The sequence below is a fragment of the Montipora foliosa genome, chromosome 8, assembly GCF_036669935.1.
Source record: "Montipora foliosa isolate CH-2021 chromosome 8, ASM3666993v2, whole genome shotgun sequence".
NCBI classification, from domain to species: domain Eukaryota; kingdom Metazoa; phylum Cnidaria; class Anthozoa; order Scleractinia; family Acroporidae; genus Montipora; species Montipora foliosa.
The window spans coordinates 10,405,989-10,428,488 of record NC_090876.1 but is presented as its reverse complement, the minus strand read 5'-3'; the positions used below and the strand labels follow the sequence as shown (position 1 = coordinate 10,428,488).

The following is a 22,500-nucleotide window of genomic DNA, read 5'->3' as shown; positions in this document are numbered from 1 at the left end:
ATTTAATTTTGGGTGCACTTGTCTGCGTTTACTTGTAATTGCAGGATCATATTCTGTTTCTTACCTAACCAGGCCTAAAAAAAAGACTTCGCAGGTTTAACTCATTGCAATATTCTCCCCTTAGGGAAAGGTGCTGAAATCATTATTATCCTCAGTGTTGTCTCACTACTTCTCACAGCGCGGCTCGCGGATCTTACGCGTAACTTAGTTTCCTGTTGTGGTAACAGTAAGGATACCATGCTAAAATTTTAACTCTTCTCTAGGTCCCTAAGCAGTATGATCTCCTCGGATACAATCCTCATTCAGTGGCTGACGCGTCCTCGGGTTATGTCCCGCCAAAGCTGGTTCGTCCCTTAAGAGTCGGCGCAGAGGTATCGTATCCCGCAATTGAAATAGTCTTATTTTCGGCACTCTTGGAGCGCTTTTATGTTTCTTTTTTGTCTTTACTATTAGCTATTCAAAGACGTCTTGCATAATTGCGGGTTGTGGGTAGTTTTTGCCGGTTCCTCGGCAATCGTTGTGGATTAAAATCAGGGCAGGAAAAATCGCTTGTAATCCTAAGTTGAATAATGCATTTCGAACTTTAGATTTAAAAGACATGCTAAATTTTACAAATAATTTTGAATTACATTGTCCGCTTACCGAAGTATGTTCTTTCTAGGATGAGATAATCAACTTGGTCAGCAGTCTTCCTCTGACCTCTGTGCGTAGTCCCAGTCCTGTCGCAACTACTGATGGTGGTGAGGAGACTAAGGAAGACATTGATGGAGATAGAGCGGAGAGTCCTCAATTGAGAAGCCCTGTAATATCTACCCCTCAAGAGGGCCTCGCTGCCCAGGAACCCGAGGCGGTGCCTCTTGTGGTCCCAGCCGCGCTGTTCAGGCCCACTTCGTATCATCCTATGCATATATTTGTGAGTAATGTCATCACCGTAAAACGGAATCTAATGATTATTTTTGTGTGCATGAAAACTATATCTTAGCACAAGAATGTTTTGGTAAGATGGCGTACCTTGAATGTCCTTCTGCCATCGCCGGCAAAATTTCTTGAAGTGTAGGTCAGCGTGTTAGGTGACTTCGTTCAAGCTGCATACACAAGGACTATTGTCTGTGGCTTTTACGTCACTACTATATATATATTTCCTGTGGGTATGAGGTAATCGATGAGAGTACTTGCTATAATGAGGTGCATGCTTGTAGCCAATCATAGATGAGGTCGTGACACAAGTTTATAATTCACAATTACTCCACGAGTGTGCGTTGGATATGAGCTGGAGCGCATGACTTGGAGAGTACAACTTCATCGTATCTTTACAGACCGAGTTATTCTTAGATTGGTTTTCCCGCGAAACCAGACCTTCACAGCTGATCACAAGTCTTGCAAGAGAAATTATTACCCTTGGGAATGGTCAGTCGTGCAAGCCGTTTCATAAACCTAGTATCTCCTGGTTATGGTTTCCTGATACGAGATCATATTCAACGACAGAAAATCTCACATCCAACAAGCGCGTGTAAGATAGTTATGTTATTAAATTTTAGTAAATTTTGAACGTTTTCATACTCGATTCCGCTAACCGCAAGAGTATTTTCACGTGACGTCACGGCGGCCATGTTGATGTTTCTGAAGCAATGGAACGGCGGCAATGTTGGTGTACCAAACTTATCCTCCGGGAATAGGCCTTTTGCAACAAACGATCACATGGTACAAGATCCGCCATGCTGGAGGGCAAGCTCATTATTATTTCCCCCCTGGGACATTAAACCAAAGAGACCTGAACCAGTCAAGCTTGACTTGCCTTTGTTTTAATGTCCCAGTGGAGGAATAATAATGAGCTTGCCTTCCAGCATGGCGGATTTTGTACCATGTGATCGTTAGTTGCAAAAGGCCTATTGAGCTCTATTATCATACAAACGTTTTGTTTTGTTTTGGTGGAAAAACAAGGTTATTGATCGCGTGAGTGAAAATACTCTAAGAGTTTCTCTTCTTGGCAAGACGTGGCGTTATCCTATGGTGTCTAAGTTGATAACCGAGGTTTAATTAGCCAATCAGAACGCTAAAACGCACTATCTTATGTCGAAAATATAATGATATTTTTTGGCAGTAATTAGGTGCTCAAGTTTTTTACGCAGTGTGATCATCTGTTGTTGATTTTCTAGAACCCCGCTCCTGGCCTACAGGTGTTCAAACCACCGCTGCCATACGCAGAGGTCGATGAAGATTATCATCTGTGTCCTCTGACGCGACACAGGACGGCTGGCACGTCGGCTCAACACGGCAGGAAATACCTGGAAAGACAGGCTAGTGAAAAAAAAACCCTTTAACTTTCTTTTCTCTTGAATATTTTAGTCAGTGCTAAAATCCTCAATGAAACGTCAAACCAATACAAAATCCATTTATACACCAAAATTAATAATGTCGTATTTATATGAGTTGCTTCCTTATAAGAGTCATTTAAATTTGTGCAAAAGTTTTTGATTCCCAAACTATTTAACAAAGAGAATAACACGAATAAAAACTTACATAATATGGACTTCTTTAATAATATTTATGTCACAAAAAAGCAGATATTAATTTCGTAGACAGAAGTGAGCTATAAAACGCACGTGCCGGGCTTGCAGAGCCAGTTCATGGCGTTCGTAGAGTCATCCTTGCTTTATAGATAGCTCCTTGATATCCCCATTTACTTGGCGTAAAATATGTAAGACTTCGCCGGTAGACTTCACCGCAAATTAGCCTTACTCCGGTAACATTGTAAATTCTACCACTACAAAGTGTTGCTCAGTCCGAAGATAAACCTCTTTGCTAACAAATATTAGGACGCGTATTGGTCTACGTGTGACATGCCTTCCCGACTGTGCATCTCTTTTTCTTTGTCAGGATGTCATTCCTGGTGTCATGACGTGGAAACGGTTTCCATGCCAACCTCTTGTATCCATGGCTGCAAATCCTACACTATCAACTATTTGGATTCCACGATGGTAAGATTTTGAGCTTGCGTTACGGAGGGGGGAGGGGGCGCTCATCTTTCCTTTGCACCTTTATGTCACTCGCTTGTGCGCCCAATCCCATCTGCTGTTGCCCCCATCCCCACGCGCGCGCGCGAAAGCGGTATTTCATTTCTTTAATTTACTCTTTTTCTTGACGCTTCTTTCATTCAACCCATCTCTTGCCCTTTCTTCAACCTTTTTCAAAGTTATCTCATTTCTGTCTTCCCGTGTTGATGTTTGTACTCTTTCTTCCATGTCCCCTATCCTCAAGAGATTCTTGCAAAAGCAACCGACAATACTGCTATTTTTTTAATTCATACGATACGAATAGCAGAGTATTGAAATCTCCTCTGGGTGTTTTTCTTTCTTTTTCTTTTAAACAGGACGGACCCATTCAGTGAGGAGCTCCTTCCAACAGAAGTCCCCACTTTGTTGACCGGCCTACCGGACGAAGATGTCATGAGTGACGAGGAAATGTAAGCCACAACATCACTTTTAAAGGCTACTTTACATCCCCTGCTTTGCTTAAATTTATTGCCCCCGCAGGGATTTTGCCTCTCTTAGAGGCAAAATCCCGAGGAGGCGTCATTGTAGCTTGCGCGTATGTAGAATTACATCGATGTAGTATTACATGTAGTGTGTGTTTACCAGGAAAAATCTCGACTTGAAAGCTACAAGCGCGAACGGAATAATCGGAAAATGATGACGTTTCGCACGGAATACCTGCCAAGTAAGTCTTGGGTAATGATGACGTAGAAGAGAATGGCCGAAGAACAACAGATCACGTGAACATAATTGTGGCAAAATATCTCCCATTTGTTATGGTGCGTCGTACGTTTATACACGCGGTAGTAGGGAGCATTGCGCGAAGTAACAATTACGGTGTCGGTGTAGTGCTTCTTAAGTCGATTGAGCTTCATTTTTTGTGTGAGAGGAATCGAAGTAATCGATTATAGTTCGCCCGTATTGTTCAGCGAGAACAAGATGGAATAATTGCGACATTGGTGGGAGGCGAGTGCTCTCACCACTGCGCTATCCCTGCAACACCCTTTTCAAATTCAGGGCTGCTAAAGTGATTTGTTCTCTCCCCGTGCTCTTTAACATGAGTAACTGTTGTCGTATGCTAAGGCTGCTCCGTTTGTAAACGGCCATTCATCTGCCTGGGCCCTGGACACATTGAATTCTGCCTACAACTATACTTAAGGGGCAGCTGTATTGTCAATTTTTACCAGTACGCTAAATGAACGAGTCTGCGATAGCAATTAAGAAATTGAAGATACTCCGACTTGAGGTAAACTGATAAGGAATTAATTTCTCTGCTGTGAGTTCAGTTTCTTTATAATCTCGATTTTGTGTCTTTTTAAAAATTATTTATCAAACTACTAATGATTAACAATCATCCACGGTAGTGAAGGTAAATATTCGCCTCTTTCACCAACTCTAGAGGAAATCACTGTTTCAATATACTGTTACATACGTTTTATGTAGTAAAAAAGCCAAAACCTATTACGTGAAGCCATTTTGTTTCGCTTCGGCTGCTTAGGGTGAACCTACTTCGCTAACTACCTCCAAGTTAACCTGAAAACTAAAATCGTGTATTCCATTTTCGAATTATTTCTCTCTTCATTTATGAAGGACCCAATTTATCGTTTCTTTATTTGCTTTCAAAAAGTTGTTAATTTCGTCGCTTCCTCTGACATCCGGCCGCATTCTGCCAACATCCGTCCCTGCCAAGGGACTCATCTGAGACCTTTCGCTACAGCCAACTCGTCAAACGTCGCATTTGAAGTCCCGCCAGCCTTAAAATCATGGGTTCAATCTGGCCTTATATTTTTATTCTATTTCATATCGACTCACCCTTTAATATCTACCCACTAACTTGAATCTTGTACATGGCAAACTTCGTTGAGCTTGTTTCTTAATCCTTTCATCTGATGGTGTTTATGTATATTTTGAATAAACAGTCACTGAACTAGTTTTATTGTTTCGCCGGGTGGTCGGTTAAGACTGAATGTCTCATTAGTTCGCTTCATGTCAAATTTTACAGTCGAAGTAACCTTTTTAATTTTTCCCGTTATAATCTAGCTTTTTCCAACACTCGACGAATTAAAACTCCTTTCAATATATATGGGTTATTGACCAAGCTTGTTCGGTCAAGATGGCTGGATATCACCCTGCTAGCAGAGCCTTTTTTTCTTGCTCGATTTTGGCGTTCTCGAGAACGACTCTGCATGAATCGAGTAAGATCTTTATTGAATATGCGCTTCATGTTGCCAGGATACAGTCTCAAACCCAAGCCTAATATGCCAGATTTCGCCGCCGTCTTGGTTTTTTTACGGTCTTGCGGGCTCAACTATAACCATCGTTTTACATCTAAACGGATGCTCGCAATAGAAAAACCAGTTGGACGGGGGAAAACAAGATCGACTAGTCCAGAAGTTCGGGCTGCGGCGGCTTCAAAGAGTTGACACGATTCAGGCAGAGCCTCCTTTTCTCCTCCTCAGTAAAGAAAAAGACAAAAAAGAGGCTCTGCTCGCAGGGTGGCTGGATATTGGCCAAGTTCTGTTTTCGCGTGTTTATGGACCGAGACGAAGTCGACAAAAAAAAAGAACGAGACCAGTATCCAGCCATCTTGACCGAACAAGCTTGGTCAATAAAGGATTTATTACATGACTTAAAACACCAAAAAATGATCTTTGATCTTGCGGGACGAAGCGAGAAATCCCGAGCGGGCAATATTTCTCCATCTTGCCCGCTCGGGTAGCCAATCACAGCGCGCGATTTGGTTCATCTTGCCCGCTCACGTAGCTAGTCATATAATAAAATGTGCGAGTGGATGTCCAGATGCAAAAGTCAATGCAGCGAGTCGTATTCTGCGGTACGGCCCGCCTAGCCTCATAGTGTACTTTCCCTTACGATTTGATCACCAAAACAACAAACTGTTACTAATCTCGTTTTCGCGGGCACGAAAACGAAGTAAGTATGCCAAATTGTAAGTTACGGTTCATTGTATTTTAGATCCTTCGATTAGTGAGAGGTATATATTGTTTGTTTGTCTTTGTTTCACACACAGAGATGAGGAAGGAGTAGACCCCGGGTTCAAGGAGATCGCAGTTCCCACGCCAGAGATGGTTCGCGCCCAATTCCCCACCTCCGAAAGTGTCCTTGGTGACCAGGATCACCAAGTGACGTCACAGTTGAGGTACGTTTTTGCGCCAGCGCAAGCCTGGTCCAGTTGTTCGAAAGGTGGATAACGCTATCGAACGTATAAATCACTATCCATTGGATAGCACAATTGGTTTTGCTGTGACTTTCAAATGACTGTCGAAAGTAATAACGCGATTGCAATTGGTGATTGGTTTAAAAAACTCGCGCCAGTTTAGAGCGAGTTTCAATCGAGTGTCGTAAAACCAAAACCAAAGCTATGACTTTGACCAATCAAAAAGGACGGAGACAATCCAGTAAACCAATCAAAACTCGAAGTAATTACACGCAGCCGACACAAAGCACGGGAAAATGTGTACGATTGGTTTTGGTTTCACTTCTGATTGGTTGAAAAAGTGGCGCAAGAACTTTGAACCAATCACTGAGTGAAGTAATGCAAAACCAAAGCAATTCGCTCATTACTTTCGACAATCAATTGATAACCGCTTTATCAACCAATGAGAAGGAAAACCAAAACCTATCACTACTTGCACACACTATATTTCCCGTGCTTTGAGCAAGTTACATTGAATTGCAACGAATTAAGCAATAGAGCACGTTTTCCGTGTTTCCGTAGCCTCATCTACACACGAGGGGGAGTTAGAAGAATTCGAGACAGTTCTACAAACCCGAGACGCAGTCGAGGGTTCGCATAACTGTCGAGAATTTTCCAAACTTCCCCGTGTGTTTAGATGAGGCTATGGAAACAAGGAAAAAAGTCCTCTAATGCTTTTATAAAATATTTCTCATAGATTATTCGACAAATGAAGGAAAATGCTGGTTTTTTTTTACTTCTAGCTTGAAACAGATTTTCTTGATACAGGCTCATATTTCCTACCAGTCAATCAAAACGCGCGTCTGACAACACGTAACCAATCAAAATTCGTATGATGTCAAAGCCGTGTTTCCATACTCTCGTCTAAACACAGCTATTGACCAATGGGAGTGTGCGTACTATCCTAATTATTTTATGATTTGGATTGTTTCATTGCGCTTTTTGCGCCTGCTGTGATTAGTCGAAGTAATTACTTTGGTATTGGTTTGAAAATTGAAAACCGCTCTGTCCACTGGATAGTGATTTATCTGGCGGATAGCGCGACTATTTATCGTTTGAACAACTGGGGCCTGGTCTTTATTTGCGATTCAAGCATAGGAATAAACAACATACGAAGACTCATCGACTGGTTGCAAGAGAAAATAGAGGGAGAATCAATTCGTTGGCTGGGGTATGTCGATTTAGCCAAATTTATTTTTAGTTTGAGACGGAAAGCTAGGGACATCTGTTTCCCTAAGCATTCGTGTTATCGCTCAATTCATATATTTTTCCCTCTTTTACGAAGTCATTTTCATCCTCAAAACGTATCTCCACTCCACGCCGTCTGCCATTTTACTGCGTTTATTGACCATCATAATTAATACGACCTCTCGGGAAAACCGATTTTTGTCTCTAAAAATGATAACTTTAGTGAAATTGACTTATCCCAAGGCTAGACTAGGAGCCTCCCTCTCTTGCCCTCTTATTAGGGAGTTTAAGAAACCATCGACGGCTAAGTTTGAGCTTTTCTTTTATGATTGTTACATCGTGTTTATGTTATACAATATGGGCGAAGTGTCCTATAACTGGATTGGTACGGACGGATTTGAAGTAAAGAGTGAGACTGAAAGATTCGTTGTCGTTTGTCCACGTTGTCGTCAAAACCTTGATTGTTGTCATTTCACGTAGTTGTTTTGACGAATAATCGTGCTGCACGTGCAGCACGTTCCAAACTTTTTGAAATGAAAACGTTTATATTCGAGAAAAATGAATTTCAAAACCGCTTGTTTTGGCTTTCAAATTTCCCGGGCGCCGCCATCTTGAATAATTGTGACGTGTCGTGGTTTCCCCTATTGTTCTTACACAAACCTGGAAGAGCGTTTGTTCTGGAACAATAGGGCAACCACGACACGTCATAATTATTCAAGATGGCGGCGTCCGGGAAATTTGAAAGTCAAAGCGTTTTTGAAATTCATTTTTCTCGAATATAAACGCTTTCACTTCAAAAAGTTTGAACAATTTTAATTGTAAACATTATGTTCTGTGGGTCCCTTTAATAAAAATATTCGCGTCAGGTAAACAGTATCTGTTTCAGCAAAACTAAAAATACAATAAGAAGCAGATAAATAGAAAAAGAGGAGCCAAAATGGGCGGAGGGGGGGCTAGCCACCCTATTCACCCTCCCCCCATGGATCTGCCACTGAGTTCGCTTCAAGAGGTGTCTTTGTGCGCCTGAGATCCATGTGATATGTTTATTGTTTGTAGTGACGCGGTGCTTCAATCGGGTGCAACAACAAAGATTCAGGCGACTTCCTCAACGACATCAGCCACATCATTTGTGCCAAGGTATCTTTAAATAAAAATTGTTGTTGTAACTGAAAACCTCCGAGTGCTCATTTCCTCATTTCATCAACCGAGGTTAATACTTGTTTTTTCCTCTCTGAAAATATAGCGAAAAACTATTTGCATATGAATGGAGTTTAAGTGATTCTCTGAGTTAGTTCGGGACACCAACATGTTTGTCGTTTGGCGTGCCTTTGCGACTGCTGTCTAAAAAAGACTGGATTGAGCAACCTATTGATTTCAACCGTGACATCCCCGGTGCCGTCTTCTTGAGACTTCGTATAGACAGTGAATTTGTGGGGAAAAATGGAACCTCCTTCGATTTTCTGAGGAAAAACTTTGGAAATGGTTTTTACAACATCTGTGACGTTGCTTTCCTCCCGCTGTGAACTCTTACGGTTATGTCGTAAGGAGGTTCCAGCAAGATTATGCCCCAAGGTGGTCCTAAGATGGCCGCTGCGATTTTGTTTTGCTCAGATGCTCAATCAAGTCTATTTTGAGATCAATGTTTGGGACAGCGGTGTGGCCGCCGTGATGTCTGGGCATGCGCACAATGCTGAGCAAAATGTAGGGTAAGGACCACTGAACACCTTTGTCTTTTTAGTTTGACTAATGTCAGATCGAAAAGGTTGTGGATAATAAAAGAAATGCAGATGATTACTAAATTCCCAAAAAGACCACCTTAAAGATCTTCTTTGGGCTTGTCACACAATCTCGTGGAAGCAGATTTATTTCGTGTTTCTTTCGTATTGCTTGTTTGTGATTGACTGAGAGTAGATTATTACGCGTAGAACGGGATATTTCTTTTTCCCAAAACTTCCCTTTGTCACTTGGAAGTTCAACTGCATGTCATTATGTCCTTTTTTTGACAGCTTTTTTTTTTTCATAGGGAGAAACGTGAAAAGGAACTTAACGAATTTCTCCTTCAGCGACAAAATAGACTTGGCATCAGAATCCAACAGCGCATACAGTCTATCAACGACGCCATGAAATCTTCCAATTTGGAGTTGAAATGACATAAAAATAGCCTTCATGGAACGCAAAGGTTTTATGAATGATTGCTTTGAGTCTGAGCAAAACACGTGGAAATGATTGAATGGGGAAGCGATTTTTCTTTGTATTGCCCAGTCTTGGTGACTGTCCTAACGTTTTTGAAATTTGAACACTGGTGGAGTCGTTAAGATATGCAAAATTATGAACCATTCATTTGTGGATAAATGTAGTTCCCTCGAACCGGTCTTTATGACCTCATCCCGATCCCCACCCGGGTGGTTTGGTGTAACTCAGATGGTCCTACGGTTACCTCGTGTTGTGTTCATACGTAAGAAGTGTCTGATAATGAAATTAAAGAAACTTTATTTATATAAATTTCGTACGTTTACTCGCGGCCTTAGTCAAGGTCTCTCTCCTGCGAGAGGCTCACCAGAACACCCTTTGCAACTCAACTATCCCATTTGGTAGATTAAACGCGGTCTTCGTCTTTTGTTGGTTATGCGGTTGCATGCTTATGCCAGGGCAGCGCTTATTGAGAACAGTGGCATTAAACCAAAACGTAACTGAGGAGGAAAAGATAGTCTCACTTCGAAGTGAAAAACATTGCAACGATTCACTTGGGGCCGTACTTGGTGCGTCGTTTATTCGAAGACAGTGTTTAGTATTGAGCGACCAGACGCCACAGGGTTTATTTTCATTATTTATGGGAAAAACCCCAGACATTTGATTGTTATGCCTCGTGATCATAGTTCTTTTCGTGGCAATATCATGTTACCGGGATTTCAGTTTCTTGAGACAGTGTTGAGTAGTGCGGAGTTTGTTCGTTCGCGTTGCTTCCTGAGCACGAAAGACCATGGATCAAGGTAGGAAAAAATGCAAAAATGCGACACCTTTAAAAGAACATTCTGTTCACCCACGATTTCAACAGAAATAGTGAAGCGCCTCGGTTATTTCCGCATCAGAAATACAATGGCGCACTTTCTCTTTCGAGAGCCGTGATTGCGTTTTGAGCTTAGACGACGATTTGTTATCGATACTCGTTCCTTATATGAAAATATACTTAAATGGAAATATAAATTTCCTTAATCGATGGAAACTGGCGAAGATATGTCTTCCAGTAGTTGTTATTCGTGACGTCTTAGTTATGTCTTAAAAAGGCTTCCATTCAAATGGTTTGTTTTGTTAAAATTATGTAGCAGTACGGTCCAGCTGTGCTCGGAATAGCTTTGATCCTTTTATTCTGGATGAATGCATCATAGACAGGAAAATACACAGTTTCGGTTATAGGGAGTTATTTGCGGCAGTTAAGCTAGCCGGATTCTCAGAAATACTATTCTTTTCAAGGAAGTTTGAAGGACAGTTTAAGGGAATATTTGGCCGGTTATTTGAAACTGCGCAGTTACTGAAAAGTTGAAAAGACCATTGAACAAACTGATTTGTTGTAGCAAGATTTAATACTTGTCTGACTTTTCAATCAGTGCCTCTTTGATAAATCAGATGAGAATCAAAGCCAACAATATTTTGTTTCCGTTATAAATCTACAGGGGTTTTCCCTCTGACCTGAGCTTTCGATTTCGTTTTTGTGGTAGTGCACTTAGTAAAGTGGGGGTACTCCCGGAAGAATTGGGTGGGGGTGTGCGGCCCGCTTCCTACAACCCTTATCCTACTTTCAGACAAAAATCTGCGATTTTGCCCATCCTATTTTAGATGTGACCAAACATTTGATTCCTTAAGACCTGAGAACCGCTTTTGTTGATGGTCTTATCGCCTAATGATGAAGAAGTAGCTTCTTGTAAAAAAAACATACCCTATTTCAGACCAAAATGGTTAAAATTTATACCCTATTTCAGATCAAAAAGGTTAAAAAACCATACCCTTTGGGGCCGCACATACCTATATAGCCCATATAAGGGAGTATCCCCCCCCCCCCCCCCCCCACCGATGTACTAGGAGGAATGGATTTATATTTTGTTTCGCAAATATCATTCATTTGACCAAGAGAAAATGAGGGGACAGAGAGGGAGGCTGAAGGCGTTGGCCGGGATATGTTATGTCCACGAAAGTTATCTTTGTTCTAGCGGAAGTGAGTCTTCTGAGACGTCCGCATGCAGTGTTGCCTCGCTCTCAGGTTCTTAGTGTAAAGAGAAAATGATGGCGCACGTGCAAGGCTGATGAATATATATTTTCTTTCAAACATCGGACCGAGGTTGGCGTGCATGCGGACGTCTCAGAAGACTTCCGCTCGTCAAAAAATAACTTTCGTGGACATGACATATCCCAAGGGCTGGACCGGGAGCCTCCTTCTCTGTCCCCTCATTTTCTCTTGATTTGACCTATCACTTACCATTTGATGCTAGTTTAAGTTTCTACTCAGTTTCTTCCTCAAAACGCAAATACAGCTGGCCTCTGAGATTCCCCGGACGCGTTTAATTAAGAACAAAATGAAACCAATCCTTTTGTTATCACGTACAACCCTACACTACTTAACCTCACCAGCATCATTCAAAAACACTCCAACATACTTTACTCATCAGATCGTTGTAAAAATATTAGTGACATTTTTATTAGAACCCAATTAACTAAAACGCATTTCACTAATAATTCTTCCGGTTCTTTTCGATGCAACAGTAATGGTTGCACCATTCCCCCCCAAAATAGAGCATTGCCGTAATGAATACACTTTTTGTTTTCCGGGAAAAAGCCATGAAACAACACTTACAATGTTATTTACACGACTCAGTGTAAATTGTGTAGTCGTCCGGGAAAACCAAACGTCGGCTTAAAGACCGTTTTAAAACATTGCCTGTCGCGAAAATATATTTTGTTATGGTTTTCACGCCATCGCGAACATCTTTGGGAGAATTTAGGATTTCTTTAATTGGTTTTTCATGCTTACTGTTGCATGAATCGGTCCAATAGACCATATTCGTATTCTTGGTATTGGACTGGAACTAGCTTGCAATGGAGGCTAATGCCGGGGAATCTTTTCAAATGCAAATACTTTCTAATATATTTCCCCGCATTAGCCTCCATTACAAGCTAGTTCCAGTCCAATACCGAGAATACGAATATGGTCTATTGCGATGACTTTTTCCGTATGCGTCCGAGAAAAGTAAACACCATCATGTTTTCCCACCATTTCTATTTGCAGACAGCGAATTAAATTATTTGCTGCCCTACCTCGTAAGATGCCTGGGGATCGTGGGTGTAAAAATCAACTAGTTTAACAAAGCACAAAGGGAGCGGTGTTCATTGCAAAGAATTATAAATTGCTAATTTGCAAGGCCGATCTGTTAGCTCCCGAAGGCCGACTAATATGGGACGCTACATCCTTCAGTGACCTAAGAAATATGTTTCTTTTGTTGACACTGAATTTCTTTCAAGTTGAAGTGAAAGTGCCACTGATGTTGTCTTGTGAACAATCCGCAAAGCCCCCTCTTTCATTATACGGCGAGCGGTGGAGAAAGAAAGCCAAGCGTGGTCTAAGGCTTGTTCACAACCTTCACTGCTGCGTCGTTTTATGGATACACATACCAAATAAATATACTGTATGTGAGACTTGCGATCGTAGAAAGAAGTTGCCAGCTGCTGATAGATTTTCTAATGTTTTGATACAGCGCTATCTGAAAGCCATTCATTTCCTACCCGGTGATTGATGACTGTCACACTTTCTTCGGAGTTGAAAACATGTTAGAGATTCCCCATTTTAGAGATTCTCCCTTTTAGAGATTCCCCATTTTAGTAATTTCCCCTTTCAGAGATTCTCTATTTTAGTAATTCCCCCGTTTTAGAGATTCCCTATTTTAGAGATTGCCCATTCCCCATTCCCCGTTCCCCGTTCCCCGTTCATACTTTTCATTTTTCAATTCCCCATTCCCTGAACCAGCCATTTTCAATAATTTAACGTTTCAGTCGGTTTATCCCATTATCACTGAGATGTAAAAAATTCTTATTTAGGATCCTTTCATTCGCTTTCGTGTTCGTTATGTTTATGCTTTGCAAGATTTTAGGTTCGTGTGTTCACAAGTTTGTTTTGCCTCTGGAAGATGTTTATATTTTCAATTACAACCTCTTCCTAGGGGTTATCGCGCATATTTGTTAATCAATTAAATCCCCGCGTCGTAGTTATTCGGAATACCTGGAATTATTTTTGCATTTTGTTGCATCGAGAAAAATCGACCGAGATTGTAACTCGGATACCTTTCAGGTATTCCGAGGGAAAAACTGCTTTATTATTTATCAGCGTCACACCTAATGCTGTGTAAACATCCCTTGAAAGCCGCAGTAATCTAAACAAGACGCCTACAAGGGCGTATCCGTGGAATGCGCCAAACAGTTAACACAAATTGTCCAGTTACAGTGAACTTCAAGTAAAGGTAGACTTCGGAAAATAGCGAAAGATTACTAGAAAGATACATCTGTAATATAACTTAAAGTTTTTTGTTGTAAAAACTCATTACTAATGTTACTAAATTTGCAAATGCAAACAACGAAGCCCTATTAGCAGGTTATCAGGATACGGGATCTTTTATTTATTTATTTTTTGGAAGGAGACTTAATTCAAATCCTACAGTTTTACTTGCTTCGTTAACTCCTTTCATCCAAAAATTACAGGATCAGCCTTAAATCATCCGAAAAACTTATTACAAACCACAGTTCAACAACTTATCATCCTGGGCCAGTTGTTCAGAAACTGGGTTTTAAAACGAGTTTTATCCTCTACTCCCAAATGCTGTTCAAGGCTGATATTCAGAAAAACTTTACATTAGAAGAAGTCAATCTTGAAAAACAAAAATAAGCAAAGGAAACTGTGACCAAAAAGTTGAAAACATGAAACAAAAGTTTACGCTAATCCTGGATTAAGGTAATTGGCTTTCGAACAACCGGGCCCTGTAATCGACGTCTGGTTCTGTAATCCTGGTTTAGTTCCTTGCAAACTGTATAAATTTGCCGTGGCGAAGACAAGAAGACAACATCCGTGCTCTATTTCTCTCAATGCTCAAAAATTCCGTAATTGCGTGTTGTATAGTCCAGTCCAAAGTTCTAATTTTACAATTCCATAATCTTGATTTCAGTAACTTGGTACCAAACGTTCCACAATAACTTGAAATCTCGTTAAGGAAAATCCTTAAATCCAGTAGTCCAGTCCGGATTGAGATCGCCAAAACTCTCTCTATCATCGATTCAAAATTCAACAAAAGCTACAAGTAGTAAATAGTTCTCAGAAACTACAACAGTTCGTCCTGATTCTACACTCGAGCTGAACAAAAAACCCAAAAAACCCTCGTCATCGTTTCTCGAGAGAACAAACAGCCGAAACTGTTCCGTGCCTGCCCCTTACGGCACTGAAAAAGTACCGTACGTTGTACAATAGTACTTGACCGTAGTCCTTGGCCAAGAAACTAATCTTAGCCAAAAGCCCGAGAAGCGATCAGGATACGGGATAATTAGGTAAAAAAAATTGTGGGGATACGGGATTTTTAGTCTGGTGGTGGGGGGGGGGGGGGGGTAGAATTGAGGAGATACGGGATATTTTTTAAAGTAAGAACGCATTGCGTGTGGTAGTGCAGTAACTTGACAGTGTTTTTTTCCATAACTGTCAACTGAGCGGCGTTTTGTTTTTTCCAGGAGATTCAAGTCCTTGCACAATATGTAGCTCTAATAGTACACGACATTGTTTGGTATCGTACATTTGTTTACGGTGCCATGGTAGACATCTTTGCTATATACCCCTAAGAAGACATGTGGTTCAGTAAAATGCTAAGCCCAGAACGATTGAAGAAAATAACAGGAAATCGAGAAAGATTTGGCTTCAAAGCCGATATGTTGATCATTTACAGCTTCTTTTTCACCACAACCTTAATTAAGCGTGTACTCTGAGCTTCTGACACCTTTCCAAGACCAATGTTACTAAAGTTTTTTCCCCTTTCCAGCGGGGTTAGTATCTGGATGGGGGACGTTAAAATATGCGACTTTTGCTGTCAGGAACATACGCCCAAAAATTCTATTTTAACGCTCAAAAATGCGAACAAAGCAAGGTACAGATTTTGCTAGCCTGCTTTATGCAAAACAAATATTGACGAAAAAGTAAATAAATATTAACATGTAGTTTTTAAGGAGAGCAGAAGGAACTTTTAGGAAGTTGCCATCAGCGAAAAACATTTCGAGAGATTTTTGTTACGTTCCATCAGAGTTCACTTTTGGTCATACAAGTAAAATCGCAAAATCGGAAGTGACATCGATTTTAGCGGCCGCCTGGGATCAAGTTATACCTTGCGTGTTTACTGACAACTCACGAAACAAAGGATACATCTGTGACAAAATGACGGCATAACACCTGGTTTTTGTTAGTGCGTTTTTTTTTCTTTCAAGTGTTATAAAGTTCGACAAGATCTATGTGCGAATCTAACATAAAGATCACAATCGTTGATGCTAGTCCAAGTGTCAGCTGAAGTTAAGCTCCTCCGAATGAGGTTAGTACTTGGATGGGGGACGGCTGCGAAGTCCCCGTGACGGCGATAGCTAATTCGTTTTTTTTACACTTGATTTCATTTTTTATCTTGTTTGGCCGTTCAAAGCTATTTTCTTATTTTCTTCCTACGTCAAAACGGCGAACAAACTGGTTCCCAAGAAATATTGGAGTACGTATTCGTTCTATGCAAAATGCTTCTAATGAAGTATTCGTTGTATGCAAAATAATAATGTTCACAGTGGAACACACAAGTACGAAGCAAGATCTAGAAATAACGTAGAAAATTCTCCTTACCTTTAAAGCTTGCCTTTCTCAAAGAAAAAGCATCTATCCACTTTATCGAATAGTTTAATACTGAAACAATCATGGCGGGCGGAAAGATTCTATTATAAATCTTTGCTTTCACCAATTGGACGGAAGTGTGTCACGGTGGCCGAGTGGTCTAACGCGCTAACGGAGAAAAATCATGATGGCTTGAGAAGTATGGGAGCTCTCCTCGGGGCAGGGAAGTTGGGAATTACCGTAGGGAATGTAAATCAGTCCACCCGATCGGAGATTAATTCAATAACCGTGGGGTATGCACATGTGTGACTACCAACAAAAAAAAGATTGCAGCCCGGTTTTAAGACGTGGATGCCTTCGGCATTCCACGTAACAAGCATATCTTAAAACAGACATATTCAATCACACTCACCTGAGAATAGACCAACGCGGCGAACTCAATGTTATACCCAATTTAAATCTCTCGGGGTTAAGATTCTTTGCGTGTTTTTATTTTTATTTTTATTTTATTTTATTTTATTGAATTTATGTTGAATTTGCATGACAATGAAGCAGTTAGCCGTATTGGTCTATTGCAACAAACAACACCTCAGAACTTCTGCTCAAAGGTGCAGCCGAAATCGTTGCTCGTGGCGCTACGCTACGTCACTGCCAAGTAGAAGCCAATAAAATCACACAGCATAACCATTGCATCCCAAGGGATCTCAATAGAGCCAATAGAATCCAATGATATACCGAAAATGTCCCATGGGAATTCCATTTCTAACACCCATAAAAACACGACTGATTTTATACCGTGGATTCGTCGTACGCATCCCACGGAAAAATTATATCTATATGAAAAATATAGAAGCAGAGCCACCTGTGTGTTAGGTGAGAGTGTAAACAAAGCTGAAAAGCCTTTTCAAATCTTCATGTCATTGACAGCCGCACCGGAAAATAACTGGGTGAAACACGAAAGTAAACAGGTCTGTTGGAAGCATGCTTGAATTTCAACCTATGAGCCCCAAAACCGGCAAGAATTTGTGACTGATGAATAATAAAGCAGTTTCTATTTCCAAAACGATGGAATTACCTGGTGATAAATAACCTCGTCTAGGAGAGTGAATTTTTGACTTACAGAAACAATGGTCGACCTCAAGAGTTAGTTTTCGACTTTAATAACACTTCAAATGTGCAGCCAAAAGAACAATAGAAAAATCAAACGGAGCAAAAATGATGGTAACTTTTTATATTCGCGGCACAAAATTTTTGTTGTTTTCCTGTCGCAACTTTTGTTGCTGATGGCAATTTTTTCATTCTCGATCGACACTTCTAAAACCTTCCTTGTGCTCTTCCTTAAAACTGTGTATCAATATTTCTTTACTTTTGCATCAACAGTTGTTCAATCAAAAAGCAAAAGTTCTCAATCAAAAAGCCGTACTTTATTCATCCTCGGGGACCCAGAGGCAGTCAGTCGAGACGTCCCGATTCTCGTCCTGTCTCGACTGACTGCCCCTGGGTCTCCGAGGATGAAGAGAGCTTAGTCACCGTGGCCGAGTGCTCTCAGAATGCCAGAAAGCCGGGTCCGGGGCAAGTGTGGGTGTTTTAATCGCCGTAAGGAAGTTTGGAAATACTGAATGACATAAAATAAGCCATTTCCCAGTGCATGTCTGCCTCCTTTTCAAAGCGAGTTCATGTGCGAAGTTTTTGTGATAGTAATTAGTTCTATTTTACATATGGATGTAAACTAATTATCATAAGAAAAACTTTGCACTTAGACTCGCTTTGAAGAGGAGGCAGACATGAACTCGGAAATGGCCTATTGGATTCTCCGATCGGAGCTTAATTCAATGTCCGTGAGGTATGCACATTTGTGACTACGATGAAGAAAAACAAAAAATAAAGCAAAAAAGAAAAAGGAAGGAGCCTGAATCGTTCCCGTCAGTGTCTATGGCATCCCACGGAAAAAGGAATTCGACTGGTTTGATGACGTGGTATGCCTATGGCATCCCACATCCCACGTAACTAGATTCGTGGAAAACGTCAATGGAACTGCAAGAACACAATAAAAACAAGCTGTTCTACCAAATGGGCTGCCAAGCAGCTGGGAGGTGGCCCGTTTGTGAGTTCAAGTTATATCCATTGGATTTTTTTTGGCTTGTTTCCAGATGTTTAAATTGTTTATCTAATTGCGATGATCTTCCTGACTTTAAAAGTGGTTCTCGTTCTTACCATTGCAGCACGGGAAAAATCCGACTTGCATATCGGCCTCTCTCCTCTGCAGAAGCTCAAAAAAGGACTTTCTGTATTGTGAGCATCTGCAAAAAACGTGTGTGCAAACGCGAACAAAATTTGCAGAATTTGCGCCCATACACACTTTGCGCAGCGGAATCGCGAAATACGCAGCCTCCCAGGGGCCCATGAGGAGGAGCTTGCCTCCCCCATACAAGCTCTATGAGTCAACCTTTGCCCGCATCTTTCTATTTTTAGAACCAACCCTTCAGCAGGAGACATTTACATCAATTTATATCAATTCGCACAATTTGTGTACATTGTTTTTGTTATTTTTGTCTTCGTTAGACAATGACTTTATTCTGATTGGCCATTTTAAACGGCAGTGCGTGCAGTGCCGAACAACTCGTGGCGTTCTAAACATAGAAAGATACGGGCAAAGGTTGACTCAAGGATATAGTGCATATGGAGGCTCCTACTCATGGGCTCCTGAGCCTCCCTATTCGGCTGCACATCAATGAAGGACAATTCCAAATCTATACTGCGCATGCGGGCAGACATTCATGGGGAAAACAATTAAAAATGATGTTTTTCCTTTCTTGACAGCTCTTAATTCCACAGAACCTATTGGCGGAGTTGAGTTCGTTCGCGGCTTACAAGGACTCTCCGACGACACGTCAACAGTCTGGGTACAAGGAGATCTCTGGCCTCCCTATGAAGAAGTCGTCACCAGGTTCCCAATCTGTGCCAGTACTAAGTTGGTCATCTTTGTTGAGCAAATGAACGGCTGTCCATCTTTGAGCATAGGATTAATCTTTCCCAATGAAAGGTGACTTATTTCAGGCCTGAAAAACACTCAAAACAATTCTTCTCTTAGGAAACGTGTAGACCTTTGTTATAAATGACGGCTGGCTTATTATCCTCTTTTATTAAATTCTCAACCTCGATTAATACATTTCTTGTGCTATGATTGGTTTTCTCAATCTCGGTTATCAGCTCATGTACCTTAGTTTGACCTTATATGGTACATGATTGCGCTTAGCGTTGCTAAGCTAAAATTATTTTCGCCGGAAAGCGAAATTTCTCTCTGAATAAAGCAACAAAAATAAACGTTTTTGTGGAAAGTTAGATCAATTCCGACGTTTAGAAGTACGCGAAAAGGTAAGAAATGTTTTTTCGATGAGTCTACGTCTGTCTGAACACCAGGTAGTACACAACGTCGCATCTTCGTCAAGTTTTTTCGATTTCGCTCGGATTTTATCGCTTTTTTCGCTCGTATTTCGTACTTCCAAACTTTTGGAGTTTAAGGAATTTAATAAAACAATTATTCCATTCGAGCTTGTTGGATATGAGACTGGTTATAGCCAACTCCGCACTGCGCGCCTCGTTGGCTATTTACCATCTCATATGCAACGTGCGCTCATGGAATAATTGTTAAATATTTGTATTAACTGGACTTTATGATAGGGAGCAGTGATGGCGCAGTGGTGGGAGCACTTGAATTTTAAGTTAATGAAGCTTTATTCTTCATTTTAGCATTTTCTTGTTTCTCAGAGAAGGATTTTACGTCCAGAGAACTTCACAAATCTATCGTTCGCCATTTTTCACTGACTGCTTCCACAAACAACCATGCAAAGGCGGGTAATGACGTTGTCAATATTTTCACTAGTGAGGATATGGAAAATACGCCACCCGGGTCCCAGATGTAGTTTCGTAAGAATTTCATGAGTGGTGTATTTTCCAGTAAAACACTCCTGTCTATATAATAAAGTTCCTTATTACATTGATTTACATATTGTCTTCACGTAATTTCTTGACCTTGTCAAATTTTGCTTTTTGCCATTGTTTTCGAAATTCAAATCATGTAGATTGTACCAGTTTAGTGCTAGACAAACTCACGTCGTACGGTCATTTACGAATACACTAAGGGTGACGGAGGCCCGTCGAAGTATGCCTGTAAAATGTAAAAAGGCTGTGTTGCTTTTGAGAAATTCATAATAACATTCATAACATTACTCTTAGGAATCCTCTGTGCCTTTGGGAAAAAAGTGGAGAGCATCCTCGATTAACCGGAAAGCTGTGGTAAGAAATCTGGAACAAGCCGTTTGAACATTTTTTAGAAAAATAAAATTTATCCTTGATTGTATTGCGCGTGTCCTCCTCACTCATCAACAAGACGATGCAGGTTAGCCTTTATCTCGATTTTAATTCATCCTCAACAATATAGATCTTAAATCAAGAGATGATTATATTAGCCGTCTTCACATGCAGCCCAATATATTCATATGTGAATAAAGACAAGCATGGCTCGATTTGTCGGCTTCTGTCCTGGTAAGCCTGTGCCATCTTTATGTTCACAGGGCTTGGAGCAGCCACTCAGGTCAAATTTACAACAAGATGTTCAGCTCCAAGAACAACTACAGTCGTTCAGCCAATGTAATGAAACACGTCTGTAGCATCAATACTGCGAGCAAACTGAGCGTTCACCGCGATGTGAAAAGCAAAACTATGCATTTCAGCATCAGTGGGAAAGAACAGGTGGTTTCATGTAGTGACAGCGCACTTAGCGTCTGCTATGGGTTTGTGCGGCTAAACTGTGGGGACAATTCTAGTCGAATTCAAGTTAAGCTCGCTTTAGAGATTCAAGATGAAGGTACACTATGCTTTAAGCCCCTGCTACAAGTTGCAACATTGTTGGAAGAACACGTCCCAACATTGTTAGAAGCACGCTTCTAACAATGTTGAATACGCATATAACATCGTTGGAAACACGTCACTTAAGTCACAATTTCCACCTCCGCCTTTTTGAGTTGCTCATGGTTCTCGGGTTGGAGACTGGGCCCTTAACTCTGATTGGTCTTTGCAATATAACGTCGTTGAAATGGCGGCTACGCGCTTCAACATTTGTTGTGCGTTGGATAAAATGTTCGATAAACATCAAAACATTCGTCCCCGGCAAAATGATGTCCAACAAACGTCATCAAACATGCATGCTACGCGTTCTAACATTGTTGATCCAACAAATGTTTTATAACAATGTTTGATCGTGTGGCCGGGGCTTTATACAATAAGCTAAATAATGCACGCATTTTGGTTGCTTCTTACTAGGAGCCTACAACTCCAAGACTGCATCGTAGGTTCATGTAACGGCAGTTTCACAGATCAATCTATTTTAAGACGAGTTCTTAAATTGGATTTGGCTTTCACGACTGGCCATTCTCAATCCCATGGGTAATAATTTCTCTTGAAATGCTTGTGATCAGCTGTGAAGGTCTGGTTTTGCGTGAAAGCCAATCTATAAACTCAGTTTGTAAAACGCTGTTCTACAAAGTTGCAAACTCCTAGTCATAAGCTCCTGTTCTCAGCTGTAATAACTCCCGTTAGAGCGGTTTTCAATTGAGTACCGTAAAACCAAAACCAAAGTAATTACTTTGGCCAATCAAAAAGGCTGGAGACAATCCAGTAAACCAATCAAAACTCGAAGTAATTACACGTAGCCGACACAAAGTACGGAAAAATGTACACGCGCGAGCCAAGATTGGTATTGGCTTCACTTCTGATTCATACTAATAAGGATTAACTTGTTTTTCTTGCGTGGTAATGTTAATTCTCCTCTTACAATTTGAACCCCCGGACGCCTGAGAGACAGCTTTCAATAAACTCACAGGCCGTGTTTTATCGGGTCTACAAACCACTAGCTGAAAGAAGATAAAACACTCCTGCTCGTTTATCAAACAGCACAATTATGATATTTAAAAGAACAATTAAACTTGCGTGTTTTTTAGCTCCCTTAGAACAAAGTTCTTCGTCAGTGGAGGTATTTCCCAAGGAAAAGAGACAGCAGACTTGTTGGTTAATCTCTCTTGGACGCAAAATAAATGAAGGTATTGATGTAAATGATCGATTCCCAAAACCAAAATCTGATTATCTAATGTTAGGAGAGAAGATACGATAAGCGACGGACTTGAACC

At 40.9% G+C, this 22,500-nt stretch overlaps 2 protein-coding genes across 3 annotated transcripts in view; both read left to right on the top strand.

Annotated features, from left to right (window-relative positions):
- Positions 1-9,936, top strand: part of LOC138012470 (cilia- and flagella-associated protein 221-like) — a 34,010-nt gene extending 24,074 nt beyond the window's left edge. Inside the window, exons 19-27 of one of the 2 annotated variants that reach the window (XM_068859246.1) lie at positions 264-371; positions 662-913; positions 2,157-2,297; positions 2,878-2,978; positions 3,371-3,463; positions 6,061-6,189; positions 8,491-8,571; positions 9,046-9,140; positions 9,458-9,936. In XM_068859246.1, coding sequence (XP_068715347.1) covers positions 264-371; positions 662-913; positions 2,157-2,297; positions 2,878-2,978; positions 3,371-3,463; positions 6,061-6,189; positions 8,491-8,571; positions 9,046-9,103 — 963 coding nt within the window. In that variant the 3' untranslated portion in view covers positions 9,104-9,140; positions 9,458-9,936. The remainder of the gene's footprint in view (positions 1-263; positions 372-661; positions 914-2,156; positions 2,298-2,877; positions 2,979-3,370; positions 3,464-6,060; positions 6,190-8,490; positions 8,572-9,045; positions 9,141-9,457) is intronic. The other variant, XM_068859245.1, reaches the window with a different exon arrangement.
- A 358-nt stretch (positions 9,937-10,294) lies between these two features.
- LOC138012471 (uncharacterized) overlaps positions 10,295-22,500 on the top strand; it is a 27,100-nt gene continuing 14,894 nt past the window's right edge. Inside the window, exons 1-5 of the mRNA XM_068859248.1 lie at positions 10,295-10,424; positions 19,136-19,358; positions 20,552-20,611; positions 20,890-21,182; positions 22,315-22,413. Coding sequence (XP_068715349.1) covers positions 10,415-10,424; positions 19,136-19,358; positions 20,552-20,611; positions 20,890-21,182; positions 22,315-22,413 — 685 coding nt within the window. The 5' untranslated portion in view covers positions 10,295-10,414. The remainder of the gene's footprint in view (positions 10,425-19,135; positions 19,359-20,551; positions 20,612-20,889; positions 21,183-22,314; positions 22,414-22,500) is intronic.